The 21,064-nt window shown below is 41.9% G+C and overlaps 1 protein-coding gene across 6 annotated transcripts in view; it reads left to right on the top strand.

Moving 5' to 3' along the window:
* Positions 1-21,064, top strand: part of CC2D2A (coiled-coil and C2 domain containing 2A) — a 158,014-nt gene that overhangs the window by 15,447 nt on the left and 121,503 nt on the right. For 5 of the 6 annotated variants that reach the window (XM_030563106.1, XM_030563108.1, XM_030563104.1 and 2 more), the window contains 5 exons: positions 5,911-5,999; positions 8,261-8,362; positions 17,056-17,154; positions 18,212-18,400; positions 20,453-20,609. In XM_030563106.1, the coding sequence (XP_030418966.1) occupies positions 5,911-5,999; positions 8,261-8,362; positions 17,056-17,154; positions 18,212-18,400; positions 20,453-20,609 (636 nt within the window). The remainder of the gene's footprint in view (positions 1-5,910; positions 6,000-8,260; positions 8,363-17,055; positions 17,155-18,211; positions 18,401-20,452; positions 20,610-21,064) is intronic. The other variant, XM_030563107.1, reaches the window with a different exon arrangement.

A 21,064-nucleotide genomic window follows, 5' to 3' on the forward strand; every position in this document is an offset into this window, starting at 1 on the left:
GGACTAGGTGAAGGAAGATTTTTTTTTTTTTTTTTTGGTGGGGAAGTGCTGTCAGGGGCCAATTTGACCTGAAAACTCAGAGATGAAGATTCTATAAAAGTGAAGCTCAGAAAGTCTTGTAGTTCGTTGATGTTTTGGGGGGGCTACCCAGGTCTGAACCGCCTCTGCCTTCTTAGGGTCCATTTGGAGGTCATAAAGGGATGGGATGTAGCCCAGGAATTCCATGAAGCACTGGTCAAAGTCACACTTTTCCAGCTTTGCCTAAAGGCCTTGTTGATGGAGCCGTTCCAGGACTGACCAAACATAATGGGTGTGTTGTTCAAGATCCTTGGAAGAGATGAGGATATCGTCTAGATAGACTATAATGTACTGGGATAGGATGTCATGGAAGACCTTATTTATGGATTGTTGGAATGTTGCAGGGGCATTTGTGAAACCAAATGGCATTACCAGGTGTTTGTAGTGGCTGTTCTGGGTTTGAAAAGCTGTCTTCCACTCATCTGTGGCCCAGTTATAGGCCCCTGCAGGTTGAGTTTAATAAATACATGGTCCAGTAGTTCCAGGATGAGTGGAAGGGGGCACTGATTCCTGAGGGCAACCTGATTTAGGTCTTGGTAATCCGTGCATAGGTTCTGGGTTCCATCTTTCTTTTAACAAACCAAACGGGCCCCAGCGGGAAAGGTAGATGGCCATATGAAACCCTTGGAAATAGGAACGCAGGGCAGCCATCTGCGGTTCCAATATCGCATCATATGGCCAAATGGCACTTGGGCTCCTAGATGCAGCTCAAATGGGTAGTCATAATCCTGGTGTGGTGGTAGGGTGTCAGTATTCTTCTCAAAGACATCACCATAGTTGCTGTACTTGGGGCAGTGCTGGAGTCAACTCTGGTGATATTTCACCTAACCCACAACCAGGGTCAGGTGAGGGATATGTCTTGGTTCTTGGGTTTGTCAGACAGTGTGAGTAGGCAGACTTGCTAGAAGAACTTGAAGCAGAAGCTAACTTGGTGCTCATCCCAAAAGGATCATGAGCCAGCACCCATGAAATGCCAAGGATTATGGGGAAGGACCTCCCAGTGGTCCCAAGTGGCAACTTCACGCCACTGTCTCCTGTGTCCCTGGTCCTGATGACAGGAGTGAGCCATATATAGTTTCCACTGGGTTAGGGACAGTCTTTACTTGAACTGCAATACCCATGGCTTAGGCGATATCAACATCTATGAAGTTGTCCACTGCCTGAAATCCATGAGTGTCCACTGTGGCAGAATTTGGTAAGGCTCCCCTGGTATTTGGAGGCAGACTTGGACTTACCATGCCTGGGGTGTGTCTCACCAGGAGTGGGGGTTGTACTATGTCAGAACTCACTCAGGCCAACCCCCTCTACCAGGCCTGGATGTTTTTGTTTCCTGAACTGCGTTGTGCTAGAGCTTGGGATGGACAGTTGGCAAAAATATGGGTGATCCTCCACAGTAGAAACACAAGCTGGGACAGTGCTCTTTTTCCTCAGGGGTCACATGGCAGTGGCGCTATCCCGCTGCATGGGTGCAGAGTCCGGGTTGAGATTGGTACTGAGGGTCACTGGTCAGGTAGTAGCACAGATCCCTTCCGTTCCTCACATTGCTTCAGAGCCTATTGTCAGTATGCATGACAAGGCTGATGAAGGCCTCCACAGGCTAGCCCATCCTTAAATCTCCTCACACAGTCCCCACTGGAACTGGTCGAGCTGGGACAGTTGGTTCCACTCAGAGTCGGAGACTAGTCACCAAAAGTGGGCGATGTCATGCTGTCTGGAATGGCTCATGTCTGTGAGTACCTACTTCAGGGAGACTGTCAGAAAAAAGGGCAGATACCCTAAACTGGTGGTGTTCTCTATAATTAGATTTCAATAATTCAGTAAGAAATGTGAACTCTTGGATCACTAGATCAGTCTTACCATGGAGTCACAAACAATCCCCTTTGACTTTCCAGTCTGTCTTCCCACCCACAGAAACTGGACTTTGATATAAATCACACCACATTCAGGTTGCTCCCAGTCCCAAGAGACCAGTCACTTACTCCAGATCAATTGGTACCATAGATTTTACACCAAAGACAATGCTGGTAGCCAATTTCATAGAAAATTAACTATAGGTTTATTAGCTAAGAAAAGGAAATGAGAGTTACTGAGAGGTTGAAGCAGGTAAAATATATGTACAGGTGAGTCACGGTCTATAATTCCAAATGGTAGCAGAGATGTAATAATCTGCCAGTTTCCCGAAAGTCTCTCAGGACTACGCAGAATAACTCTGGGAATCTCCATCTTCTTGTTCCATTGTTCCCCCCTGTTAGAATCCAGACAGTCCAGAGATGAAAGATCTTTCCTTGAATCCAATACTCGTAGCTTCTTGTTCCAGAAAACAAGCTTAGAGGGTCGCTACTCACGTGGGCTTTTACGATGAACAGTGAGGAATGCATTGCAAATGGTTTCTCTACCAATTTTACCAGACTGTTCACTCTAACCTTATTTGTCTGAGGCCAAGCCTAGAAGGAATTGTCCAGTATGGCAGAAGTCCCAAACCATATTTGTGTGCATCAGTTTTCTCATTGGTGTTAATCAGTGAAGAAGAATTGAGGTGAGGTTACAAGTGTCTTTAATCCAACAAATCAGAACACGCTTTCGCAAAGTAATAGGTTTCAAAGCAAATAATCATGTTATGTTAGATGTTTCTAAAGGTAAATATGCCTCCTCCTCCATACCAAGTAAGTAGACTCCTTAGTTTAAAGGGCACAAAGCTTCAAAGAAAGCCTTGGACTGTCCTTTAAGGAGAACAGAATCAGCAGCAGCATGGCTTAATCACAACACCCTTTTTCTGCTTAAATGACAAGGGAAGACCTAGATTTATCCTGGAAGGTAATATACACCTTGAGTATGGTGTTAATATGTAACCTATACATGGCTTTAATTGCAATTCTAGTTCTCTTCTGTCACAAATATTCTTTATAAGGGTCTTGATTACTTATCAATCTCGCTGTTAATTTATGTAAGGTGTGTGATAAAACCCCTCTCAATCCTTTGGCCTTTTCATTTTTACAACCTTTTTATTAATTTAATTCCTTATATAAATATGAAATCACCCTTTATTCAGGCCTTGGCAAAGAAAGATTCCCCCCCCCCCCCAAAAAAAAAAAAAAGGATAGAGCACAGCAATGTTTGGCTAAAAAAACCTGACAATATTACTAATGGTATAATTGGAGATAGCTAGAAAAAAATATTTACTTGAGCTGTCAGTGTTCACAGCTGTTCAAAGAAAAAAGCCACACGCTCCAAAAAACATCAGCAAAAGAGGCCACACCTTTTGTCGGGCAATCATTTTACAAAATATTTACTTTTCCAGTAGAAAAGATGAATTGTGAGATATGGGACATGAGGGATAATTCAGCTACTTCTTAAAGAGCAGGAAAAGAAAATAATTCACTTGGAGGAAGGACAAAAAAAAAACAACAAAACAAGCCTTTCTTCTTCAAACAGCAAAAAAAAAAAAAAACAGCAGACATTAGTCAATGCCAGGTCTTCCAACAGTCTCTGAAGAGGATCAGAGAAACTCAAGAATTGCAATGAAAATGAGGGGGATTTGTGAAGATATGGAGAACATTATGACCCATAAGTAGGTGGGAAACAAGATACCACAAAAAGGAAAATATTTTAAAAAACTGGGTGTATAAAAATAATATGGTGAGTTATAAAATTCCACAGACCTTTGTGCTATGTTCTTTGACACGGTATGAACACTACATTAAACTGAGCACCTGCGAAATGAGATAAGTGGATTGTCTCAAATGTATAGTATAGGGTGGAAACCTAATCTTGACCATCCAGTTCAGCTGGAAACACTGCAGTACATATGAAGAAACATTTCTGTTGTGTATAATAGGCCATTATCATGAAAATCATAAACATTTTGCCCAGCTATATAAATTACGGTAGTAGGCCTTGGACAGAATCTGCTTCATCTTTTAATTCAGACAGCCAAACTCTGCCTTCAGTAACATTGTGGAACTACTTTATTATTTAGTACTTTTAATGCGGTAGCAGCCACAGGCCCTAACCAAGATTGAGACCACATAGTAGGCACTGTACTAACTCATACAAAGATATAGTCTTTGCGTGAAGAATTTACAGTCTAAGAGAAAACATGTGAGGGGTGCAGAAGAGGAATACCACCAAATATGAAAAAGGAACCTCTAATAAAATTGTTCCACAAAGAGATGTGTCCATTCTTTGTGAATGTAGCTATTCAGAATGGAGGCCCAGGCCCTTTGGAATCAAGGATTGAAAAGCAGAAAACAGACAGTAAGTCTCTTTTTCCCCAGCATCTTAATAATCTAAATCAGTATTTTTCCATCATTTTAGGTTGGCAACCCCTTATTTGAAGTCAAAAGTTTTTGCAACCCCATCTTGCATTTGCTATTAAAAAAAAAAAAAGTAAGACGAGTATCAGTAGTAACAATAATTTGTGTGTGTGTTTTGAGAGGTTGACAGAGAATAGGTGATCTTAAAGGGTAAGGATGTGGAAGGAGTGAAATTTTCTTTGCTTTAGAACATAATTTCAGTGCCTCACCAACAATCCTGAGTGTCTTTCATGTCCCCCTCGCCCCCCCACCGGGATCACAACTAACTTAGAAACACTGTTCTAGAAATCATCCTTTGATCTTCATATTTGAATCTGATGTTTTGTCCTTGCATCAAAGATCTTTCCATTATTTGTTACTCTCCTCTGGACACTTTCCAGTTTGTCCACATATTTCCTATATTGTGGTTCCCAGAATTGGACACAGTACTCCAGCTGGGGCCTTACCTTCTAGAGCCAGGGCCTCTTTTCATGAGCTAGGGAAGTGTTTCTCCACTTGAGTAAAGGTCCCGCACAGAGGTCAAACTGCAATGATCCTTCCTTAAGACAGAATATCGTTCCTCTTATCTGGGGCTTTTGCTATCTAATGAAATCCTTCTACCAGGGACAGGTTCTACTGTGATTTGAAACTCATAGCTCTTCCCTTTTGGAGCCTCTCCCACTTAGGAGCATTCTTCCTTAGTTTCCTTTGTTGGTGAGCTCCATCACTTTGGGATCTTTTTCATTCTGGGGACTGTTCTCTCACCGAAAGCTTCTGTTCTGTAGCCTCTACTGTGAGTAGCTGCCTTTCATCATGCCCAGATGCTTCACTGCCTAATTAACTGCCCCAGTGAGATAATTAGTCCCAAGTGAACCTGAATTGCCTCATTCCCCTTTATGAAGTCTGTCAGAAGTGGGCTGAGCCCTTGACCCCTTCAGAAGGCCAGCTACCCTGTGACAGTCAGGAACTAGATTTTTTTTTTTGGTAGCATTACGTAAAAAAATAAGGTTTTACTTCATTTTGAGGCCATATATAATACCTTTGAACAAAGACTAGTACATAGACAACGGTTATCTTGTTTTAATGTTTATTTTGGAATTGTGGGGGGACATTCCTTTAATCATGACTGATTATATATAATACCATATAAAACTAGAAATAGCAAGCTCAGAAACCAGAATATAGAGCACACCAGATAATTAACAGTTATTTAATGGAAAGAAATGTTGATATATTGTACTCCGGATGGGTCAGATCTCATCAATTGTATTTTGATTTAATTTTGGAAAGGAAATCTAGCTGGGTAAAAGAGTTCAACTGCTAGCCTATAAGGTTTGAAACATGGAAACCAAGACTTATTTTTCATTCTCAAAATCAAGTGTGTGTATATTTTAATGTTTTCTCAGTTGGAGATCCTTCTGTTGGAAACTGAATTTTTCCACATCCTGTAAATATTTTAAATAGCAAGTCTTTTATATGATTTAAGATTCTGCCACCAAAAAACTGTAATTCTAGATTTATCATGATTTTCCTGTTTTAGGCTTGCCTCCTGTCCCTTCTACGTCAAGAACAAGCTTTGCAGAATTTTCCATTAGGGAACGTATGAGAGAAAAATTAAAAGCTGCAAGGGTGAGGATGCATTTATAAAGGATTTTATTGTATTTGATAGGATTTATGAAAATGTAATCAATCTTCCTTGTTTGTGCTGCATATAATTTAATGAATTAAATTTGCCTTTGTAACTTGTTAATATACACCTCTACCCCAATATAACACTGTTCTTGGGAGCCAAAAAATCTTACCGCGTTATAGGTGAAACTGCATTATATCGAACTTGCTTTGATCCGCAAAGTGTGCAATTCCCTCGCCCTGGAGTGCTGCTTTACCGCGTTATATCCGAATTCGTGTTATATCAGGTCGCGTTATATTGGAGTAGATGTGTAATATTTTATATCTGTACAAGTTAGTTCCCAGTAGCTGATTTTGATGTTATTTTCTAAGCAAGTTAATTTGATTCTTGTTTGTAATATGAAAAATGTAATGTTTGGAAAAACTTTGCCGTTTTAACTGTGAGTCAGATCCTGCCACTTTTATGTTGAGTAAGTACTACTTTCCATGCTGGGATCTTGCTGAAATCATTGAGGCTACTTGTGGAGTAAAATTACTGTACAGTGTAATAAAGGGAAGCAGAATCTGGCTCTTTATAATAATTTAAGATGATTATGCAGTAAAAATCTTTCATTAGTATTACATGTAGTAAGTAGAGCTGTTGATTAATCGCAGTTAACTCACAAAAATTAATTGCGATTAAAAAAAATTAATTGTGGTTTTAATCACACTGTTAAACAATAGAATACCAACTGAAATGCATTAAATATTTTGGATGTTTTTCTGCATTTTCATGTCTATTGTATTCTGTGTTGTAATTGAAATCAAAGTGTATATTTTTTATTACAAATATTTACACTGTAAAAATGATAAAAGAAATAGTATTTTTCAGTTCACCTCATATAGGTACTGTAATATAATCTCTTTGTCATGAAACTGCAACTTACAAATGTAGATTTTTTTTATTACATAACTTCACTCAAAAACAAAACAATGTAAAACTTCAGAGCCTAAAGTCCACTCAATCCTACTTTTTGTTCAGCCAATCACTAAGACAAACAAGTTGGTTTACATTTACAAGAGATAATGCTTTCCTCTTCTTATTTACAATGTCACCAGAAAGTGAGAACAGGCATTTGCATGGCACTTCTGTAGCTGGCATGGCAAGATATTTACGTGCCAGATATGCTAAACATTCATATGCCCCTTCATGCTTCAGCCACCATTCCAGAGGACATGCTTCCATGCTGATGACGCTCATTATAAAAATAATGTGTTAATTAAATTTCTTTACTGAACTCTTTGGGGCAGAATTGTGTATTCCTTGCTGCTTTACCCATATTCTGAAATATATTTCATGTTATAGCAGTCTCGGATGATCACCCAGCACATGTTGTTCATTTTGGGAACACTTTCACTGCAGATCTGACAAAACGCAAAGATGGTACCAATGTGAGATTTCTAAAGATAGCTACAGCACTCAAACCAAGGTTTAAGAATCTGAAGTGCCTTCTAATATCTGAGAGGGACAAGATATGGCGTATGCTTTCAGAAATCTTAAAAGAGCAACACTCGATGCTGAAACTACAGAACCCAAACCACCAAAAAAGAAAATCAATCTTCTGCTGGTGGCATCTGACTCAGATGATGAAAATGAACATCCATTAGTCCGCCTTGCTTTGGAATATTATCCAGCAGAACCCGTCGTCAGCATGGACTCGTCCTCTGGAATGGTGGTTGAAGCATGAAGGGACATATGAACCTTTAGCTCATTTGACACATAAATATCTTGCAACACTGGCTACAGCAGTGCCATGAGAACAGCTCTTCTCACTTCCAGGTAACATTGTAAGCAAGAAGTGGGCAGCATTATCTCCTGAAAATGTAAACAAACTTGTTTATCATAGCGATTGCCTGAACAAGAAGTAGGACTGAGTGGAATTGCAGGCTCTTAAAATTTTACATTGTTTTATTTTTGAATGCAGTTTTTTGGTACATAATTCTACATTTATAAATTCAACTTTCATGATAAAGAGATTGCACTATAGTACTTTTATTAGGTGAATTGAAAAATACTATTTCTTTTACCGTGCAAATACTTATAATAAAAAATAAATACAAAATGAGCACTGTACACTTTGTATTCTGTGTTGTAATTGAAATCAATATATTTGAAAATGTAGAAAACATCCGAAAATATTTAAATAAATGGTGTTCTATTATTAACAGTGCAATTAATTGCAATTGTTATATGACCAAACTTTCTTTTTGTTTTTTCTTAGTCTAAAGCAGAAAATGCTTTACTGCAAGAAGATCCAAATCCAAGACCAAGGCACTTAAAAAGCCTCAAGCAGAGAGAGTCAGAAACTAGATGGGATAAAGAGGTGAGAAATACAATGTGTATGGTTGCATGCTCCATATGCTGTCATTTTAACAAGAAAGTGAAGGTAATAAAACTATCAGTTGTTTGAAAGCCATTGTGTAAGATCATTGTTATTGATCTTTTTTTTTATATTGTCTGCTAGACAGAAAGACAGACATCTGGGATTTTTCAAGAATTAGCTAGTTTACAGGAGCCTTTCCAATGAATGCATTTCATGTACATGCTATACATACAGTATTACATTTCCCCTTATTATAGCATAGACTTCAAGTGAGGCTTCTGTCACCTAGAGATTAGCCCTTCTGAGCTCTGTGCTCCTGTTTACCATGTGTTAAGATACATAATTGCTATACTTGAACCAAAAAGAGTATTTTATCTGTAGTGTGCTTTTATATTTTGTTTCTGTTAGAAGTTACACAGATAAAGCTATAGCTTTATATAAAGATACAAAGCTTTAACAGCTAAAGAACTCTCACTTTTTAGACATATTTCTTTGTTAGTATTTTGCATCCTTTGATTCCTATCCCCTTTAGGTTGATAAGGGGACAGAGCTAACTAAGGGTATGTCTACAGTATGGAATTAGGTCGATTTTATAGTTGTTTTTTTTTGGAAATCGAGTTGATATAGTCGATTGTATGTGTCCCCACTAAGCGCATTAAGTTGGCGGAGTGCATCCACAGTACTGAGGCTAGCGTCGATTTTAGGAGAGTTGCACTGTGGGTAGCTATCCCACAGTTCCCGCAGTCTCCACTGCCCATTGGAATTCTTGGTTGAGCTCCCAATGCCTGATGGGGTAAAAATAATGTTGTCAGGCCCCCCTGCCTTCCTCCCTCCTTCCGTGAAAGCAATGAAAGCATCGTTTCTCACCTCAGACGCCATACCACAGCAAGCATGGAGCACGCTCAGCGCACTGTCACCGTACATCTCCTGGGTGCTGCTGACAGACGCGGTACTGCAGTGCTATACAGCAGCATCACCTTGCCTTGCCTTGCCGATGGCAGACAGTGCAATACGACTGTTAACTGTCGTCGTCGTCGTCTCGTGGCTGCTCCTGGCTGACCTCAGTGAGGTCTGTTGGGGGCGCCTGGACAAAAATGGAAATGACTCCAGGTCATTCTCTCCTTTATGTTTCGTCTAATGGATATTCAGTCCTGCCTGGAATACCATGCCAGCTGGAGGCTTCTGCCTCAGGCTGCTCTCCCAGCCAGCAGCACCGTGCGGTCACACCTACTCCAGCCTATCTCTTGCTCCCATGGCTCATGAAGCCTGGACAGTAGTAAGGAGCAGTTCAATTATAGGCTGAGCAAGTGCAGAAAGGTGGTAGAATGTGCCTTTGAACGTTTAAAGGCTCGCTGGCTCTGTTTGCTGACTAGGCCGTCTGCGATTAGATTAGAAGAGCACGGCAAGGCGCGTTGCGCATCACAGAGGCTTTGAAAACCAGTTTCATGACTGGCCAGGCTTCAGTGTGACAGTTGTGTATGTTTCTCCTTGATGGAAACCTGCCCCCTTTGTTGATTTTAAATCCCTGTAAGCCAATCCTGTAAGCTGTGTCATCAGTCGCCCCTCCCTCCATGAGAGCAAGGGCAATCGTTTTGCACCTTTTTTCCACGCAGATGCCATACCACGGCAAGCATGGAGCCCACTCAGATCACCACGGCAGTTATGAACACTGTAAACATCATGTGCATTATCCTGCAGTATATGCTGCACTGGAAACTTCAACAGCAGACAAGAAGGCAACGGCAGCACAATGATGAGAGTGATGAGCACATGAACACAGAGTTCTCTCAAAGCATGGGCCCTGGCAATTTGAACATCATGGTGCTAATGGGGCAGGTTCATGCTGTGGAACACCGATTCTGAGCCCGGGAAACAAGCACAGACTTGTGGGACTGCACAGTGTTGCAAGTCTGGGATGATTCCCAGTGGCTGTGAAACTTTCGCATGCGTAAGGGCACTTTCATGGAACTTTGTGACTTGCTTTCTCCTGCCCTGAAGCACAAGAATGCCAAGGTGAGAGCAGCCCTCTCAGTTCACAAGCGAGTGGCGATAGCCCTCTGGAAGCTTGCAACGCCAGACAGCTATCGGTCAGTTGGGAATCAATTTGGAGTGGGCAAATCTACTGTGGGGGCTGCTGTGATCCAAGTAGCCAACACAATCATTGAGCTTCTGCTATCAAGGATAGTGACTCTGGGAAATGTGCAGGTCATAGTGGATGGCTTTGCTGCAATGGGATTCCCTAACTGTGGTGGGGCGATAGACGGAATGCATATCCCTATCTTGGGACTGGACCACCAAGGTAACCAGTACATAAACCAAAAGGCATACTTTTCAATGTTCCTGCAAGCACTGGTGGATCACAAGGGACGTTTCACCAACATCAACATGGGATGGTCAGGAAAGATATACGATGGTTGCATCTTTAGGAACTCTGGTCTGTGTGAACGGCTGCAGCAAGGAACTCTCTTCCCAGATCAGAAAATAACCACTGGGGATGCTGAAATGCCTATAGTTATACTTGGGGACCCAGCCTACTCCTTAGTGCCATGGCTCATGAAGCTGTACATAGGCAGCCTGGACAGTATTCAGGAGCTGTTCAACTATAGGCTGAGCAAGTGCGGAATGGTGGTAGAATGTGCCTTTGGACATTTAAAAGTGCGTTGGTGCAGTTTACTGACTTGTTAGACTTCAGCTAAACCAATATTCCCATCGTTATTACTGCTTGCTGTGTGCTCTACAATATCTGTGAGAGTAAGGGGGAAATGTTTATGGTGGGGTGGGAGGTTGAGGCAAATCTTCTGGCTGCTGATTATGTGCAGCCAGACACCAGGGCGGTTAGAAGAGTATAGGAGGGCGCGGCGCACATCAGAGAAGCTTTGAAAACCAGTTTCATGACTGGCCTGATTATGGTGTCAAAGTTCTGTTTGTTTCTCTTTGATGAAAACCCGCTCCCTTGGTTCACTCTACTTCCCTGTAAGCCAGCCACCCTCCCCCACCCCTTTGATCTCTGCTTGCAGAGGCAATAAAGTTATTGTTGTTTCAAATTCATGGATTCTTTATTAATTCGTCACACAAATGGGAGGATAACTGCCAAGGTAGCCTGGGAGCAGTGGAGGAGGAGGGAAGCACCAGGTTGGGTGGCGGAGGAGGGAAGGACAAGGCCATACTGCATTTCAAACTTATTGAATGACAGCTTTCTGTTGCTTGGGCAGTCCTCTGGGGTGGAGTGGTTGGGCAGCTGGAGGCCCCCTTACCGTGTTCTTGGGTGTCTGGGTGAGGAGGCTATGGAATTTGGGGACGTTTGGTTACACAGGGGCTGCAGCAGCAGTCTGTGCTCCTGCTGCCTTTCCTGCACCTCAACAATACGTCGGAGGATATCAGTTTGGTCCTCCAGTAGCCTAAGCATTGCTTCCTTCCTCCTCTCATCACATTAACGCCACCAATCATCTTGATCCCGCCATCTCTCCTCTTGCTCCCGCCACCTGTCCTCACGTTCATTTTGTGCTTTTCTGCACTCTGACAGTGTCTGCCTCCAGGCATTCTGCTGGGCTCTTTCAGTGTGGGAGGACTGCATGAGCTCAGAGAACATTTCGCCGCGAGTGCATTTTTTTCACCTTCTAATCTTCGCTAGTTTCTGGGTCAGAGATGATATGGGGAGCACTTAAAAATTTGCACCTGTGGGAGGAAAAAAAGGGAGAGTAGTATTTAAAAGACACATTGTAGAGCACAATGGGTAGACTCTTTCATGGTGAACCAAGCTGTTAACATTACATAGCACATGTGCTTTCTTTACAAGGTCGCATTTTGCCTCTTATATTGGGGGCCTGCCAGTTTGGTGTGATTTGGCTTGCAGGCAGACGTGGTAAGCCACAGTCTTTTGACTTCTTTAACCTTCATAACGTGGAGATGGTTTCAAACAGCATCGCCCTCATTTCCCATACCAAGCACCTGTTGGGTTGGCCTTTTAAAATGGGTTGGCCATTTAAACGGAGAGGCCTGCAGTTTTCAGGTTAATGTGCAGCACAAACCCAACTAAACCTCCCCCTCCCAGCCACCCACACAATTCTCTGGGATGATCACTTCACCCCTCCCCCTCCACCACCACTGTGTGGCTAACAGCGGGGATGATTTCTGTTCAGCCACAGGCAAACAGCCTAGCAGGAACAGCCACCTCTGAATGTCCCCTTAATAGAATTCCCCTATTTCAACCAGGTGACCCTGGGAGTACATCAAGGAGAGCTTCACTGAGATGTCCCTGGATGATTTCTGCTCCATCCCCATACACCTTAACAAACTTTTCCGGTAGCTGTACTGGACACCAATGCATCCCAAGTCTTCAGGGCAAATTAATCATTAAACACGCTTGCTTTTAAATTATGTATTGTATTTACAAAGATACACTCACCAGAGGTCCCTTCTCCGCCTTCAAGGTCTGGGAGCCCACCTTGGGTGGGTTGGGAGGGTACTACATCCAGGGTGAAAAACAATTCCTGGCTGTTGGGGGAAACATTTTCTCTCCTTGCATGCTGTATGCTATCTTCAACCTCCTCCTCCTCCTCTTCCTCATCCTCAAAATCCACATCCCTGTTGCGTGAGAATCCATTGATGGAATCCACGCATAGGGGTGGGATATTTGTAGGGGCACCCCCTAGAATGGCATGCAGCTCATCATAGAAGCAGTATGTCTGGGGCTCTGACCTGGAGCGGCAGTTTGCCTCTCTGGTTCTTTGGTAGGCTTGCCTCATCTCCTTCAGTTTCATGCGTCACTGCTGCGGGTCCCTGTTATAGTCTCTGTCCTTCATGCCCTTGGAGATTTTTTTCAAATATTTCGGTATTTCATCTTTTGGATCGGAGTTCTGATAGCACAGATTTGTCTCCCCATACAGTGATCAGATCCAGGACCTCCCGGTCAGTCCATGCTGGAGCTCTTTTGTGATTCTAGGACTCCATGGTCATCTGTGCTGATGAGCTCTGCATGGTCACCTGTGCTGATCAGCTTTCCATCCTGGGCAAACAGGAAATGAAATTCAAAAGTTCGTGGGGTTTTTCCTATCTACCTGGCCAGTGCATCTGAGTTGAGAATGCTGTCCAGAGCAGTCACAATGGAGCACTCTGGGATAGCTCCCAGAGGCCAATACCATCGAATTGCATTGACATTACCCCAAATTCGATCCAGCAGGGTTGATTTCAGCGCTAATCCCCTCGTTGGGGAGGAGTACAGAAATTGATTTTAAGAGCCCTTTAAGTCGACAAAAATGGCTTTGTCATGTGAACGGGTGCAGGGTTTAATCTATGTAACTCTGCTAAATTTGACCTAAACCTGTAGACCAGGGCTAAGGGAGAACAGGGTTTAAAAAGTCCGTACCTAAGCCACGAGCGGAGCTAGCAAGCAGGAGCAGAAATTGGAAGTTTTGCAAGGCAGTTCTCCAGGTGAGGAAGGAGAGACTATATGATTCTCAAGGTGAGTTTGTCTGTTCGGTTGCTTGCTTGCCATGTTTTGCTTGATTAAATATTACAGTGTGGTGTATTGTGGGGACTGCGTGCTGAGCCTACTGACATGCTAGGCTAGGCTAGATAATGAGGCTCTAGCCTGCTGTCCTTTGATCCCTAACTCCTTTAGAATTACTTGACAAGTGGGTGGGGTTAACTCAGAGAGAACTGAGATTTTAAAAATCAGGTCCTAAACTACTGGAGGAGTTAGCAAGTGAGAGTTTTGAGGAGTGTGAGAGGCAGATACACCTAACAAACATACTCTGAACTTAGACCACTAACGCCCCCACCTCCTCCCACAAAAAAACCAACCAAACGGAAAAAACCCTGAAGGCTAAAAGTAATGCAGGCAGTAGTCCAGCATCAGCGTGAGGGCGATCTAGTTTATTGCACTGAGTGCAGCATATATGATTACCTGTCTTTTGGGCAGGTGTGTATATGGTGTAAGCAACTCATGGTCCTTAGAGACACAGTATTGTCTCTTGAGACCAGAGTGGGTGAACTGGAGGAGCTAAGGGAGACAGAGGTACACAGAGAAGACTTTCACAGACACCATAGATAGGTCTCACCCTTGAATCTGACATGCATTCATGCTGTAAGGGAGGATGAAAGTCTTGGGGAAGAGGAACATCAACCTGGAGTGGAGGGTAACAAACCCATAGTTGGGACCCTCCTTGCAGATGGTGTCATTGTATCCTCTCACAGTGAGGATACCCCTCCTGGGTTGGGAATCCAAGTTACTAGGAAGAAGAAGGTAATAATAATGAGGGATTAGATTATTAGAAACATAGATAGTTGGGATTGTAATGATTGGGAGAACCTCATAATAAATTGCCTGTTGCAATGGCTGTGGATCTCACAAGACAGAAGGATGTGCAGTGATGGGGAGGAGCCTGTAGTCATGGCATATGTAGGTACCAATGATGTAGGCAAAGGTAGGAGAGTGATCCTGCAGATCAAATTTAGGTTGCTAGGTAAGAGATTAAAGACCAGGACCTCTCCATGGTAGCATACTTTGAAATGCTTCCAGTTCCACCTGCTGGGCCAGGACAGCAGGCAGAACCGTAGGGTCTAAATGTGTGGATAAGACAATGGTGTAGGGAGGAGGGTTTTGAGCTGTTAGGAACTAGGGAACCTTTTGGGAAAGGAAGAGGTTGTACAGGAAGGGTAGGCTCCACCTAAACCAAAACCGAAACAGACAGCTGACTTGTAACATGAAAAAGATTGTAGAGGATTTTTTAAACTAAAGACTGGGGAAAAGTTTATGGATGCAAAGGAGTACAAGGTTCAGATGGAGACATCTCTTAGGGTTGAATTTATTAAAGGGAGAAATTTATATGCTAGTAAAGAGAATAGGAAGTTGGTAAAGGAGCAAATGAGGATAGTCGAACATGAGAGTTCCATTTAAATGTAACACATAAAGGCAAGCAAGTGAATACAGTAACTCTTCACTTAAAGTCATTCCGGTTAATGTTGTTTCATTGTTACTTTGCTGATCAATTAGAGAACATGCTCGTTTAAAGTTGTGCAATGCTCCCTTATGTCGTTTGTCAGCTGCCTGCTTTGTCCACTGCTTGCTGGAAGAGCAGCCCATTGGAGCTAGCTGGTGGGGGCGTGGAACCAGAGTGGACTGGCAGCTCCCCATCAGGTCCCTGTTCCCCTAAGTTCCCTGTGCGGCAGCCGCCCAGCAGGCTATCAATTGCCAGCAGTTCAGCTGTCCCTCCCCCCACTGCCATGTGCTGCTCCTGCCCTCTGCCTCAGAGCTGCTCCCAGAGACCGCTGCTTGCTGTGCAAGGGGGAAAGGGGGGGGCGTTAATGTCAGGGTGTCCCCCTCCCCCCTGCTCCTGCCCTCCGTTTACCCCATCTTCATAGAGCAGGGACAGGGGGTATGGACATGACAGGACTCAGGACGGAGGGAGCTTCCTGGCAGCAACTTCTGTCTCAACTTGCTGAATCTACTTAAAAAGTCAGTGTACTTAGAGTGGGGTCAGCGTACTTAAAGGGGCCTTGTGCATCTCTCTCTCTCTCTCTCTCTCTCTCTCTCTCTCTCTCTCTCTCTCTCTCTCTCTCTCTCTCTCACACACACACACACACACACACACACACACACACACACACACACACACACACACACACACACACACACACACACACACGGTGTCTGTCTCTGCTAGGCTGTCTCCCCTCCCTCCATTCGTGTTGCCTTGTAGAGTGTGAGACTACATGAATAACAATGGATTAACCCTTGAGGGCTCAGCTGATTGCTAGTTCATCATTTAGCAGTAAGACATTCCCTGGGAAATAGCCTACCCTCTGACTTTACCACCTCCAGCAAATTTCACAATCATAATTGCTGTGTACCAGTATTAAATTGTTTGTTTAAAACTTATACTCTGTGTGTGTGTGTATATATATATATATATATATATATATATATATATATATATATATATATATATGTGTGTGTGTATATATATAGTCTTTTGTCCGGTAAAAACAGTTTCCCTGGAACCTACCCCTCCCCCATTTACATAAATTTTTATGGGGAAATTGGATTTGCTTAACATCATGTCGCTTAAAGTCGCACTTTTCAGGAACATAACTACAATATTAAGTTACTGTATTGACAAAATGTTCAAGTGCTTATATACAAATGTTAGAAATTTAAATACTAAGATGGATGAACTAGAGAGCCTGGCATTAAATGAGGATATTGATATAAAAGACATCATGGAAACTTAGTGAAATGAGGATAATCAGTGAACGCAATAATTCCAATGTACATAATATATAAGAATAACAGTAGGTCATGCTCATAGGTGAATGTAGTATCCCCTTCCGGTTTCAAAAAATGTTGTTTCTGTCCCTCCTTTCATAATCAGGATCAGACAAGTTTCATTAAATGGTTTGAGTAGTTTTGTTTTGCTCTAGAAGAGAAAAGAGTTAATTGTAACTAGCAAATGCACCCACTTTCTAATAAACATTTGATCAGAATAAAATTGGACTGTGAACATGCAACAGTTAATCTGTATACTCAGCTACTCACCACCTTCATTTTTATAAAAGCAGCAAAGAATCCTGTGGCACCTTATAGACTAACAGATGTTTTGGAGCATGAGCTTTCGTGGGTGAATACCCACTTCCTCATTTTTATGTGTCTGTAAATAACTTGTATGATAACTTTAAAGATTCTTTTTATGCAGTCTGAAGATGAGTCAAGGCACATGCAAGAGGATGAATCCCAGATGTCTTCTAGAGTCAAGTTTCGTGATTCCGTCAAAAAACTCAAGCAAAAGTCACATGTAAGAATCATTTTCCTTAATTACAGTAACCTTTACTTACCTCAGTGGGGCTTGGTGTGGCTGCAGGATTTTCACTGGGTGGAGCAGCTGGCAGGATTGGGATCTTAATTTGAAAAATGCCCTCCCCATTGTCAGGGGGCTTAGGAATGTAATAAACAATTAAAATATGATCATCTTCATAAATACCCATAGCAACTCTGCCAACAAATATTAAAAATAGCCACAAAAATCTCTGATAAAAGAAAACATGAATTGTGAAATCCGAACAATGTGGGCCCAGGGCCTGTGGACTATAGGAGCTCTCGCTTCTTGTTAGACATTTCTCTCATTGATTGACAGCCGCAACAATACTCCTGTGTATTACATGTGTGGTAACAAAATACTGCTGTTAATTGGGTCACTGGGTATAATTTTAAAGATTCGTTCTGCCTCTTAGGGGCAGATTTTGACTCTGTGTGCAGGGGCAAGAGAATCCCACAACTTGTGCTTCTTGAGTGCAGGCACTGCCAGCTGTGTTACAGGAGGCAGGATTGGACAATGTCTTTCCACCTTACCCCTTCAGTACTATCTGGCAGAGTCTGGGGCCTTCAGCATGGGAGATATAGAAGTCACTTCTCATTGTGCTCCTCTAAACTCCCTCAGAGGGCATTGCTCCTGCCTGTGATTTCTGTGTGCAAAATACCTCTCGAAACTGCTGTTTGTATGATGCCCTCTACCACCCCCTTCACCTTTCACAGCCACAACATAATCCTAGCCTCTGATCATTTCCTAAGTATGTTTGTATTTAAAAAGATGAACAAATAAAAACTGAAGCAGTTGATCTTTAAAAATCTTACTATAAATGTTTTATTAAGTAGTAGAGATATTAGTGGTAAAAGTTTGATATATAAACTGTTTAACAGATGCTTGATTTCATTGTTTTGATATTTGTGTGATTTTTGTTTAAATGATTCATAAGCATTATTGCTGTTACTCATGAAAGGATAGTTTTAGCTGTTTTACTTGTATGAAAAAATTGTAAACGTGATCTTGAATAAATGATACCTTCTCTCCTTAGGTCCAGACTGATTTTCCTTCTGCTGAAGAAGCTTATAAGTTTTTTACTTTCAGTTTTGATCCTGATCCAGAGAATATAAAGGATGAAACTAAGAGCAAAAAGAAGAGTGAATCAAATCAGGAGGAAGAGGAAGGGGAAGAACAGGAATGTGTAGTAAGCCATCAGCAAGAACAAACAGAGGATGGAATGGTACAAATCATAGACACACTTTTTAATATTTTTATTCAGACTTTTTATGCTAACTTTTGCTTACCCATTTAATAAAAACTGACTTATTTTGTAATTTATTTTAAAAACAAAATGTTGGGATTACATTTTCAAAATGCTGAGATGAGGTAGAAGTTGATTTGTTTGCAGTTAGTGCTTTTTCTTTAGTAGTGAAGTACTTCTTGCTTAACAATTACATAACAAATAATTGACACTCTTGATGCAGAAGCCTTGTAAGGCTGCATAGCCATATATGAGAAAATAGAGTTTTATAGTAAACTGAAGAAACCAGTAGACATTGTATCAGTAGTTGTCAATTTCACCTGAGGCTAATATTGCATGTTTATTAAAGAGACTGGAAAAAAAAATCATGATGGCTACTTTTTCAAGACAATATGAAATTAGGATGACAAGACATAAAGGAAAAGTGATTATAGTTATCATAACCTAGTCCCAGATTTGGACCTTAGCGTCCAGAATATGGGGGTTAGCATGAAAACCTCCAAGCTTAGTTACCAGCTTGGACCTGGTAAAGCTGCCACCACCCAAATAATTAGAGTGTTTTGGGGCACTCTGGTCCCCCCAAACCTTCCCTGGGGACCCCAAGACCCAAATCCCTTGAGTCTCACAACAAAGGGAAATAAACCTTTTCCCTTCCCCCCTCCAGGTGTTCCTGGAGAGATGCACAGAAGCAAGCTCCGTGAATCTAAACAGAGGGATTCCACCCTCCCCGTTTCCAGCCTTGGAAAACAGAAGTACCGAGAGCTAATCTCTCTTCCCCCCTCACCCAGAGGGAATGCAAAGTCAGGCTAGTAAATCTAACACACACAGATTTCCCCCTGACTTCTTCCTCCCACCAATTCCCTGGTGAGCACAGACTCAATTCCCTGGAGTTCCCCACTAAAGAAAAACTCCAACAGGTCTTAAAAAGAAAGCTTTATAAGAAGAAAGAAAAATACATAAAAATGGTCTTTCTGTATTAAGGTGACAAATACAGGGTCAATTGCTTAAAAGAAATATGAATAAACAGCCTTATTCAAAAAGAATACAATTCAAAACACTCCAGCAACTATACCCATGTAAATACAAAAGAAAACAATAGAAACCTTACTGCCTTACTATATTTGTACTTACAACTTGGAAATAGAAGATTAGAAAGCAGGAAACAGAAATCCTCTCATAGCCGAGAGAGAGACAGACAGAAGACAAAGAACTCAGACACAAACTTCCCTCCACCCAGACCTGAAAAAGTCTGGTTTCCGGATTGGTCCTCTGGTCAGGTGCTTCAGGTTACTTTTTTTCAGGTGAAAGAGACATTAATCCTTAGCTATCTGTTTATGACAATAGTTGATAATCCATGGTGGTAACTACAAGTCTGATTCTTCCACCCTTTCTCACATTGAGCAGTATCTTCCTCCACATATTGTACCATCATTCCAAAGGAATTCCTGGCAGACTAGTGTACTACTCAGTGTCAGTAAGGGTGGTAGAATCTGTCCCATTTAACATATTTGTTAGTAAATTGTACATTTTGTTAAAATGAAATGGAGTTTCTATTTCCAATACTCTAATATATAGTAACTTGCTAACATATTGAATAAACTGTGATGATATTGATTTTGATTATTCCAGTGTATGAATGTGAATAACTAGCTTTACCCAATACAGTATAGCCTCGCTATAATGCCTTTCATAACGATGAACCTTTGAATATAATGAACCCGGTCTCTGGATCTCACCTTAAGCCCTGTTGCTGTGGCAGGGGCTGACAGCTTCTCCAGCCCTTGCGCAGCCCCAGGGCTGGAGGAGCTGTTGCCCCTGCACCCCCCATGGTGGTTCTCTTTTGCTGTAATGAACCCCTGGCTATAAAGAATAAATGGCTTGGATCCCGAGGGGTTAGTTATAGCAAGGATGTACTGTACAGCATAATTTAAATAAAACCCATTTTTCTGTTTGCATGCAAAATTGTGAGATTGATGTCTTCCAGACCAGAATTTCATACTAAATAAAAGAACTAATACATTTCAAATATAGGATGAAGAGGACTGCCTTGTTAATAATAGAGAAGATTTATTCATTATAGATCAAATGGCTCGTGATTTTCTAGTAGTAAAACCTGCAGAGTACAAAAGCTATTCTGAGCGACTACAGAAGGAAAGAGAAATTTTGTTCACTCCAAGCATCCTAACAGGTATGATATGCATTTTTTTCTTTTGTTGCTAAATTTAACTGAAATATAACATACTCTAACCCAGGGGTTGGCAGCCTTTCAGAAGTGGTGTGCCGAGTCTAATTTAAGGTTTTGCATGCCAGTAATACATTTAAACATTTTTAGAAGGTCTCTTTCTATAAGTCTATAATATATAACTGAACTACTGTTGTGTGTAAAGTAAATAAGGTTTTTAAAATGTTTAAGAAGTGTCATTTGTAATTAAATTAAAATGCAAATCCCTCCTGAACCGGTGGCCAGGACCCGGGCAGTGTGAGTGCCACTGAAAATCAGCTTGCGTGCCGCCTTTGGCACCCATGCCATAGGTTGCCTATGCCTGCTCTAACCTCCAATAGCACCTGTTGTCTGAGGGTCTCTGTGGTACTGTAGGTACAGCCAGAGGAATCTGTACCTGAGGGGGAGTCTTGAAGCACAGA

This window comes from Gopherus evgoodei, chromosome 5, assembly GCF_007399415.2.
Source record: "Gopherus evgoodei ecotype Sinaloan lineage chromosome 5, rGopEvg1_v1.p, whole genome shotgun sequence".
Classification (NCBI taxonomy): Eukaryota; Metazoa; Chordata; order Testudines; family Testudinidae; genus Gopherus; species Gopherus evgoodei.